General features: G+C 38.8%; 2 protein-coding genes across 2 annotated transcripts; one reads left to right on the forward strand and one right to left on the reverse strand.

Annotated features, from left to right (window-relative positions):
* Window positions 1-98: 98 nt before the first annotated feature.
* LOC113664363 (orexin/Hypocretin receptor type 1) lies at window positions 99-3,822 on the reverse strand. The gene has a single exon (XM_027179959.2). It carries the CDS (start codon window positions 2,423-2,425, stop codon window positions 632-634), a length of 1,794 nt encoding a protein of 597 aa, XP_027035760.2. The 5' UTR covers window positions 2,426-3,822; the 3' UTR covers window positions 99-631.
* Window positions 3,823-6,919: 3,097 nt separating this feature from the next.
* On the forward strand, window positions 6,920-9,458 carry LOC113664343 (neuropeptide FF receptor 2-like). The gene has a single exon (XM_027179939.2). It carries the CDS (start codon window positions 7,448-7,450, stop codon window positions 8,741-8,743), a length of 1,296 nt encoding a protein of 431 aa, XP_027035740.2. The 5' UTR covers window positions 6,920-7,447; the 3' UTR covers window positions 8,744-9,458.
* The last annotated feature ends 1,432 nt before the right edge of the window (window positions 9,459-10,890 follow it).

The raw sequence follows: 10,890 nt of genomic DNA on the forward strand, positions 1-10,890 counted from the left end.
GAGTTCTCGTGGAAGTTAATTTAATGGAACTCATGGCGTAAGAAGAGGCAGTTCCAATCTTTTACCTATAACTTTCACAAATGCGTCACAGCCAAAACTTAGAACGTACAGGCGACTTTTATTTCACATTTAAACTGTCTGTTCAGTTTTCAACAGTTATCAACAAATCTTATAACTTGAATCACCTGCAATCACTTACAAACGAAAGCGCTTAAACTACTTTGTCTGAAATGTCTTTCCATAGTTTTTTCGCTAAATATAGTATTATTCATATCTAAAAATATTCAAAATTATCCATATAGTTTAGTCTACATGTTTGCATCGACCATCGAAGAACACGATAAAGAAAGAAAATAACAGAAAGAGCGATTGTCTTAGGGGATGGTTTCGCGTATCAAGTTGACTTCGAAGCCCCGGGGTCTCGTGATAAATTATTCTGAACGAGCAGGATTGGCGACGCGCCGCTGAGAATAGCTCAAACAAAAAAAAGCTCCCTATTAAAGGTTAAAACATTTTAAAGGCTGTGGCAAATTAAAATGGTGCCGCATTTGCTGATTTCGAACTCTTCTGCACGCAACAATCAGCGGTAAATTGGTTAAATTCATTTACGCTGAGACAGATGGCAACCAAATTAACATCGGGTTTCTTTCAATGCAGCTAAGTTTAAAAGCGACGATGAAAATTTGAAGTAAATCGATGGCAAATCTCGATGATTTAAAAACGTTTCCTTTCTGCAATCGCCGCCGCTGTCATTTTTCATGTTGTCAAACGAGAATTTAATTTCTAAGGATGATACTTTATCAGATATGGGCTGCGAGTTTTCTTTCTCCGCTAAATCGATTGATTCGATCGTCTCGTCAATCATTTCGTTTGGAAAAAATGTCAAACCGTCTGTTGCAATTTGTGTAGTCTCTAGAATGGTATGCTCGCTTAAGGGTCGTGCGCTCGGTAGCTCTACTGTACCTAATCGTCTGATTCTGACGATTCCATGTTCTTGAGCTGAATCAAATGAAGATTCCTCGCCACTCTTTGACAGTCTAGGTTGCGAAGGCGACATAATAAATCTAAACGAATCGTCAAGTTGAACTGACCCGGGTATTTTCCTCTTTGTCATTCCTAATAAGGTCTTGTCTGGGCCGTGAGCAAATTCCTCCCTATGAAAAGAAATCTTCCTTGACGTTTTTTTAGGGGAACTCTCTGGACTGTTCGAAATTGTGGGCTTGAAAAGCCTCTGATTCTCCTTGAGTTCCATAGGACTGTCTTTGTCACTTTTTGATCGGCTCAATTTTCGCCAAACAAAAGAAAAAGATTCGTTAATAGAACTGATCTTTCTTAAGTGACTTTCACTTTTATCCAGAGAGTCGTCAAATAACCCATCCTGTTTACGTTTCCATACGCTAGTAAATATTCGTTTGAACCCTCTTTTGAAATCCCTACTGAACATCCAGTAGATAACGGGGTTGAAGATACTGTTGGTGTAGGTGAACATTCTACAGATGATTCCGACTATTGGTGAGTGATCTTGGTCCTGTCCGTTCCCGAAATCTGACCAAAGCCAGAAAATCTCGTTGGGCAACCTGCAAGTGGCGAAGACTATCACAACCGTCACGAACATTTTGGTAGCTCGAATGTTCTGACCAGCTTTGCCGACCAAGATGTTGTGTCTCTGACCTAGTGTCACTCGGCTGGCTTTACGCTGGAAATCGGGAGAGATCTCCATTTTGCGGTTGTTTAAGTTTCCATCTACGGCCACTCGACTGGGACGTTGTTGAACCTTCTCAAAGATACTTGCACTAGCGCGCAAGTTGCATAAAGTCATGGTGTACATCACGCTCATGAACGCCAAGGGAATTCCATACTGACCAATAAAAAGCACCAACGTGTACACCTGCCTGTAGGAAAACAGCGGCCACGTTTCCTCGCAAAACTTAGTGGACTCTTCCCCAACCAAATCCAGGTAATAGATGTACGGCAGTACAAACAGCAGAGCCACTAAATGCATCATCGCTATGGAATATTTTACTTGCCTCGAGCTGAGTCTTTGTTTAAAAGGATGCATGATAACTCGATAACGATCCAGCGAGATGATGGCCAGTGTCAGAGATGCAGAAATGGTCGATAACGTCGCAAGTGGCCAAAGAGTTTTGCAAAGGACTCTTCCAAAGGGCCAGATGTAGCCTTTTTCCTCCAGTGCCAGATCAAATGGAATGCTTGCGAGAGGGGTTATTAAATCGCAAACTGCAAGGTTGAGAATGAGCAGATTTGATGGAATCCTCATTCGCTTGGTCTTGCAGATGACGATCATCACCAGAGTATTCCCAAGAAGACACAAAAGAAGAATTACAGAGTACACTGTGATTTTGAAAACCTTAAACGGAAGAGCTTCCTTGTTACTATCTTCTGTTAAATTTACGTTGGCCGCCATTTTTCAAATAACAATATCCAGTAATTTCTTTGTGGATCCAAGTCACGTACCTGTTGTAAGCTTTTCCGAATTCCAGTATTTGCTTACAGGTGAAGAAAGCTCGGAATTCTATTGTGCACGATTTGATCTGCGTGACGAGAAAGCTTTGCGTCCATAAGTGTCTCGCTGATCATGCGAGACAAACAACTTTAAACAGGAAGTGGAAGATGTGATACATGCAGAGGAGATGGCGCTTATGCGATCAGCCTAAAGCGTGGAAGAAGAAAACACATTGATAAAAGATTGGATGCATCTTGTTTTGACAGAGATTTATTATCATTGTCGAGGGCAAGTACCACGATGATAAGATATGAGTATGACGTTTAGAGCACTGGTGATTAGCGACACGATACAAAGCATTTGATTTGCTCTTGGGAAGACTTTAGTCTCAGCTCACAGCGGGACTAACTCATTTTCAAGATAGCAACATGTTTTACATGTGGCTGGGATGAAAAGGTTACAACTGAGGGCTTTTCTCGTGCTTCGTGTGTAACCTAGATACTTCAGTCGAACAGTCCCGTGTCATTTACAAGTACGTACTTCATGCCCTCTCGAGTGGTGCATGCCTTCTTCAAATAAAGATTTGTATCTTGAATAGTCTATCGAATGAAATATGTTCTCCAGGTCATATTTGTTTTTTTAATAGCTGGATCATTTAACGGGCCATGCTCAGTGACTGAATTTCATCTGTTTTCTAAATAATGCATATCAAATATAGCTAACTGAATTTTTTTTGTTTTTAAAGTTGGTAAAAAAGATTGATATGCGCTACTTGTCTTTCGTTGATGCTTGTTATGTCTATTTCATGAGCTGTAGATATCATGTCGCCTTCAGCAGTTAGATTTACATTTAACAACTCGTTAGAAAATTATCTGCTCAGTGATCTTAGAAATACGACTTTGCAACCATAGGGCTTTGCTCGAAATTATCTTTTCAGGATTCGTTCTAAATCCCAAAAGCAAAAACCGGAATACTGACCTGCAAATAAGATATTTTTCGTAACCTTCCATCAGCTTCAGTGTCAGTGCTAATCCGTTTGCTCTATTTTTGTTTTCGCCAGTTGAAAGAAATGATAGTCTATTTTTATGGCAATATATCAAAACAAAATTAGGCGACGTTTGGCCATGGATGGCGGGCAAACAGGCTTTTGCGGAATGAATGCCATTCAAAGATAACATTGTCGGTGTGAATTGACACAAATCAAGCCCCAAACCTTGGAAAAAGGGGAAAAATAGACTGCAGAACCGTAGGAAGTATGGGGGAGATGGAAATCAGCCCACGCGCCCGAGAAACAACTAACAAGGTATCTCGCTAATACAACTATGTAAACACATCAGTTAAAAAGAAGATACTCTTTGGTTTTTGGATTGAAATATTTTTATTTCAGGAGAAACGATTGAAAACCATAAAACAGCTGCCGTTTAAAGTGTCAAAAAAACAGAAAAAAAAAAACGTGAACCGAGTGCTAATGAAACTTCTTGCTAATCCTGGCCTTTTATGACGATTTGTTCAGTAGAGCACGACATTTACACCCTGACATCAGTGTTCATATTATCCATACTGTTCTCTATACATTTCCCGGGGTGCTGACAAGGAGAACTTGTGCACATTCGCCATTCTGTTTTCTACACACATGATAAATTTCTTTCCTTCACTGCTGAAAACAAAATCTACGGTTAAACTTTTTTTTGTCCAACTAACGGTTTCAATTTGTCAATTGTTAGGTCTAACGCTTTTCGCCGTTTTTAGGCCAACAGTTAAACCTATGGAGACCCTCCGCGAGCCAAAGATAATTCCTGGATAGCCTGAAAATTTCAAGGCGAGGATTTTCTAATCAAATGACGAGGGAAAAATAACCCAAATAAATAGATAAATAATGAAAAGATAGATAAATCCTAGGATAGATTAGACACATTTTCTTTATTTTAACATTCTGGCTTTCGTCACTACCATCATTTAGTCAGATTGCCCTAGTGAAATCAGGCTTTTGCTGATAAAAGCTATAACGAAAGTTCCTTAATAGCTATTTCATAATTAATGTTTAAGGTTTTATAATCAGGAAAGGGCTTCCTCTGTTGTTGTATTTATGAAAAACGGTGTTAAAAGTCACGTTCTCCGACTCCATATACCTTATCGACTAGTTGCAAGATACAATCCCTGAGCGAAAGTTATCTTTGGCTACCGGTTAGATGCCTATCCGATAAACTCGTTGAGCTCTGCCGGACAAAAATAACTTCTCTCTGAGATTTTTTCCCCAAACAGCGATAAAAGCTCCTCATTTATTTACCATTATCTTGATAATATCCGGTATGCAAAGATCTTAAATGGGCATCAGATGGAACGTGTTTAACTTTTTGGCAACCCTAGAAGAAAGATATGACCAACGAAAAAAGGAAAGGGTATAGTCATGAAAAAACGTTTCTGTGAGTATTTCCGTTCAACTGATTGTTTAAAGTTTTATCATACAGGAAGTAATAACATTTTTTCCTTAAAAAAAAATCGGTAACAAAAAAGAAAAGAAATCGTTAGAGCAAAGAAAAAAAGAACTTTCCTACCCATCCCTTCCCTTTTTTTTTTATCACTTGTGGAACACCTCCCCCCCCCCCCCCCCCCCTGCCTTGCCCAAGTCTGGGTGGTCGAATCTCTCTCCAGGACATCAATTCCCATGGCCGGCATCAGCGGCCAATTTCAAATATTTGTGACCAGAAACGTTAAAACCTTGAATGTTCCGTTAAAGCTCTCGAGAGCTGCACGATTTAGTTTCAATCACTGCTTATTTTTCAAGAACTGGATTTAACAGAAAAACGTCGACCAACTCATTTTATTTTCTTTTTTTTTAATTAGTTACGGCATTTAGTTCTATTGTGCCGGCCGCTGTAATGATTAACACGCAAATTAGTTCGCATGAAGAATGCCACAAAGGAGGTTTTCTTCGTAGGTGATAAAAATATTTTAGCGATTTAAAAAAAATCGTATTACAAACAGATTGCACCTTGAAAGAGTAATTATTTAAAATATTTTTGCAGAAATTCTTTTCATAGTTCCATCATTTATTTTTCATCCAGGTTTGCAGATGCATCGGAACCGCGTGTTTCAAATTGGATTCGGGTAAAGCATATCATTGAATTGTTATCGAAAATTCACGCATTGTTACCTAATATATTTTTATTTATTCGTCTAGAGAGAAAAAACGGTTCTATTCCTGATAGAAGAGAAGGTAAGGAAAGAATAAATAAATAGAGCAAAAAAATTTTTTAACCAGGAACCTCTTTTTTTCAGAATAATTTTCTCAAAAATTAAGATAGTGAAATCTAGCCCGCTTTATTACATGGTATTGACACTAAGAATTCTCGGTCATAGCTGCAAATTAGTCAATCGCTAAAAACCTTGGACAAATTTTTAGGATGAAATTTGAGTAACTCGCTGATGCGGTAAAAAATCTACTTAGACCACCCTTGCTAAATGAATTATTATTTTTTAAATAATAATAAATAACAATTTTGTACTTGCTTGGGCTACACTGGAATAGAAAGGAGATACTTCATCTGTTGCCTAGTTCCTTGTCGTTTTATTCGTAAATTAGAATCGGCGGTTGTAAGCATATCCATGGGTAAGGCATCAAGTGTTACAGCTCTTCGCATTAAAGTTCGATTTTACTAGACAAGTTACTTTTAAGAGATACTAAAAAGATTATCGTTGTCTCGTCGTCATTATCCTCAGCTAAATCACATGATTTCTGGTGCTTTTTTACAAGAACAAAGTGTATCCGGCAAAACCTGACTTATTTTGTGCAACAAATTTGTTCTTAACAATTTTTTTTTCGCCTCGCTCCCAATGTATAGTTTCTTAACTCAATTGATAGTGTCTGGGAGCCCGCTGAAGCCTGAATTTTTAAAGCATTTTTTGATGCAATTGCATAAAATGCAGCCCTTTGCGGGAATCATTGCTTTTCCTTTATGCTCGTTCTTTCTTTCTCTTTTTAGTTCTCTTGCATCCAAGGTAGAAAAAAGCCGCTAACCGCAATCTTCTCTAGCTTTGACCGTCAAATCCATTTATCACCTTATTCTTAGGCGTTTTAACGCGCGAAAGGATTAAAACTCCTTTCCAAGGGTACGCTACCTAAAAAAATCAACGTCGCTTTGCACGCGAGGACTCATAGATCAGATCATGGATTTAATTCAAAATTCAAACATCGAAGTGTTTTTTTTTTTTAAAGAATTGTGGTTTGGAAGACCATTTATGTTAGTAAAATACCGGCCAAATTAACTATTTAGCTCAGAGGCCAATACGATGTCTTCTATCAAGATTATAAACGTACTTATCAACAAAACATTTCAATTAAATTTTTCCGTAGATCGCTGGTTTGATTTCGCGTAAATCCGTCTCATCTGTAGCCCTTATGTTTCTCCATTTTATTGTAACAACGCTGGTGAAAAAGGTTGGAAGTATAACCCGTTAAATTCACCTGTAGTTCCTCTGTAGCCACGCGAAAAAATTGTAAATTATTGAGTAGTTTTTTCGCTTTCTTGGCGAAGATCTCTGATATTTTCACACGATACTCCGCATTAATTTTCTACATGTCACTCTCGCCCTCCTTGGAGTTGTACATTCACACAATTTCCGTCGCGATAACGGCAGCGGGTTATTACGTTCGAAGCCCTGAGGCCCTGTTAGGAATTTCAAGATCTTATGCGCGGATGGACTGCTGTAGATGACGATCAGTCCTCATCGAAGGAAAACACGGATTTCAAGGACATGTAACAACTTACACTCAAATTATTAGCTCTGTGTCGTGACGAATTCAGTAGTGCAATAAGAACAGACGTTACAGACGGGTAGAAGTTTGTTTATCAAGCTAATACAATTTAAAGAAGCCGGATGAATGATTTTACCGCGGCAGCTCGTTCTCATCAAACAGGATAAAATACGTTGACATCTCCAAAGCTTATACTTCGTAGCAAAGACACAATTTTTGTCGAAAAGATGAATTCTAACACAACATTTAATGCAAAGGACACAACGCCTTTTCCGTTCTATTCCAGCCAGCTGAATGATGTCACTGATGCGTTGAATGAGAGCTATGCAAACGTTTCTACAGACAACCCAGATACGGTGCAGTCACTCGACTTCTGGATCGTAAAGATTGTGCTTTACGGCGTTATTCTGCTAGGAAGCTCTATAGGGAACAGCTTTGTTATTTATATCATCGTCAGTAACGTCCGAATGAGGACAGGATCCAACTATTTGATAATGAACTTGGCGCTGTGTGATTTTGTCACGCCGGTTTTCAGCATTCCTTTTGATTACTTTCTCGAAGAATATAACTACATCTGGATGTATGGCTCAGTTATGTGCAAACTTCTGTGGCCGTTGACAACCATGTCTTCTACGTCGGCTGCTTTAACCCTTGCAGCGATCTCGCTTGATCGCTATCGCGTGATAATGCATCCATTTCGACCTCGTTTGACGAAGTTTAAAATAAAATGCATTATTGTCGCAGTTTACGTGTTTTCACTATTGGTGGTAACTCCGTACTCGTACGTTCTCGATCTGAAAGGACACCAATGCCGTGAAATATGGCCTGATATCTCGCACAAGAAGTACTACACCCTGGGACTTTTCCATGTGCAATATTTCCTTCCTCTGATTTTTATGGTGTTCATGTATTCGCTTGCGCTGAAAAACTTGTACACTAGCGCAGACAAGACTAGCGGCCAGAAAGCCGAGCAAGAACCGGCTGCTGTCAGCCGAAAAGTCAGTCGGACATCAACGAACTCACGGCGATCGTCAGTAGCCGAAACTGAGCCGAAACTGAAAAAGGTTTCGTCCACGGTGCGTCTGGTGCGCAAATTCTCTTCAACTGTCAGGAGAGGGAAGACAGAAGCAAACAAAAGAGCAACTAAGATGTTTATGGCCGTCGTAGGAGTTTTTACTATTTGTATGTTCCCCAATCAAGCACTTTGGCTATGGGCGGACTTCTATAATGAGGGACAGAACCCAAGGTTCTTAAACGCGGTTATAATCTGTTGGCTATTTACGTATGCTAATAGTGTCTGTAACCCAGTTATCTACGCTGTTTTTAGCCGGGACTTTCGTCGAGGCTTCAAAAGAGCTTTTAGAAAAGTGTTCTGTTTACACCGCCACAAAAACCGACAGGTGTATAAAACAGACATGGTGGAAACTTTGACAACAGAATTGAAATGCGTAGCTTCTGGAGAGACAGAGAAACGAAAAAGAAAAAATGCTACTGTCCAACGACCTAAGCTTTATCTTCTGTGATCGTTAAATTAATGCACAGAAGAAAATAAGTTTCAGAATTGATGTAATATATGAAGGTTTGCAAAGTAACTATAACGTCAAGAAAGAAAAGATCTCCTTACAGTAACGAACAAAATTATCCTTTGCTTTTAAAAAAAAAAAAAAGCTTTTAGCTGCATTTTTCTTAAGAAAAAAAATGGCAAAAATATGTTTAACAAAGGAAATTGCAATGAAACATTCGAAGATAAAAACTTTGGGCGTAGAGAAGATTAACTTTAGATAGACACTTGATTTGTAAACAAGGTTAAAACAGATGCTAAATTATAGTTGGCGACCGATGACGAAATTTTTGTCCTAAAAAAGAAAAAACTAGACAGATTTCTCAAGCTATCAACTCTGATAGCTTTTTTTACTGTAAAACGAAACAACTATATTTGTTGTGTTTTTTTTAATACGGCTCCCCTTGTGGAAGATTTTGTGGATTAACAGAAGTTTCATGGTCTAGCAAACTTTTAGCAATGGGAAGATCTTAAAATTCTTATAAAACACTTAGATAGCGTGCTGGAATAGCACTTAAAGTAGTAATTTGGAGGTTAATATCAATGGTATGTTGCACATAGAATGTCTAGTGTTACCTGGTATCAACTTGAGCAGCTTTATGTTTCCAAGTGTCACTTGAGATTTCTCCGCAGCTGGTGAAGAAAATTTGTCTCATTAGTAGAGACTGAGGGATGAGTAATTGCATTTACATCCGACGATGTCTGTTCCATGTGGTAAAATTTCTTTTTGTATTCCAAAAAGAAAGTTCTGTAATTCTGCATTCTGTCATGCACATGCACTCGTTAAAATAGACAGAAAGTCTGCTCTATGATTTATTTCACTTTTAAATTACGATCTACTATTTCAGATCTTTGTCTACAGCCGGTAAATTAAAAAAAAAAACCTAAAAAAAGCGAGTAGAAAATTCATACCTCGAATTATCATCATTTCTACTGTTGAGAAAATTAGTTAGGTTCTAGAGACAAAAGATTTAGCACGTAAACAGATCCATCAACATCTATTAGAGGCAGTTCACCGGTTGACTTACGTTTTCATTGAAATATCTTCCGTTTTACAGTGACACGTCCTCTTACAAAATTGGCCATTTTCGAGCTCCGAGAGCCCTTGTAAGACTCATATCTTTCCTTGTAATAATATACACTTAATGCGTGGCCCCGAAGGAAACAGTTAGTTTTGTTTCCCGAGGGTCCAGATGTTTCCTGTGACGAAGTTGAGGGAAACATCCAGACTCGAGGGAAAACAAAACTAACTAGTAATGATTTTAGATATATGAAATTCATACATTTGCACTGCGGTGAAGAAACGAATTTAAGAGCTCCTCGTAGCTAAGAACACTACTGAACCAGTAGTTGAAAATAGGACCTGAAAAAAATTTATTCATTCGTTTCTTCACCGCAGTGCAAATATATGAATTTCATATATCTAAAATCATTATTCATCACTTGGATGGTTTATTTGGACCCAACGTATTGACCAGTTCCCAGTTGGCTCGTTAGCTCAGTTGGTATAGCGCTGCACCGGTATCGCAGAGGTCATGGGTTCAAATCCCGTACGGGCCTGAATTTTTCTCAGGTCCAATTTTCAACTACCAGTTTTATAGTGTTCTTAGCTGCGAGGATCTCTTGAAAACTAACTAGTTTCCCGAGGGACCATACATTAAGAGCTTTGTTATATATTAAGACTTTCCCTTGAACAGTCACATGGCAAAAACATGCTGTTGCATTCGGCGCACGGGCAACAACTGCGCAATTGTATCCCGGTTGGGATGCATTTGAATTTGATCAGGGGCACGTGACCAAGAATCAGTCAATCACAGTGCTCGTTTTGTTGAGTGATAGTCTCGGTAGATAACAATGAGTGTTATATGTACGAGTTATTTGCTTATAAAATAGTTTGGATCTACCCTCCTTGGTTTGAAACAGAGACAAGAGACATCTCGTATAGTTCGGGCACTCGACGCGCTCGGAAAGAAGGAGCGCCTCACGATTTTTTATTTATCTAGTTTTGTTTTGAATCGCGCCACAGCCAGCGCCGAAAAAGAGGGAGTAGTAGTCTAGACCAAGTTTTCAAGAATCACAACTTTTGACAGACCTCATCCATAGCTGCAC

The sequence above is a fragment of the Pocillopora damicornis genome, chromosome 5, assembly GCF_964200805.1.
Source record: "Pocillopora damicornis chromosome 5, jaPocDami1.2, whole genome shotgun sequence".
NCBI lineage: Eukaryota > Metazoa > Cnidaria > Anthozoa > Scleractinia > Pocilloporidae > Pocillopora > Pocillopora damicornis.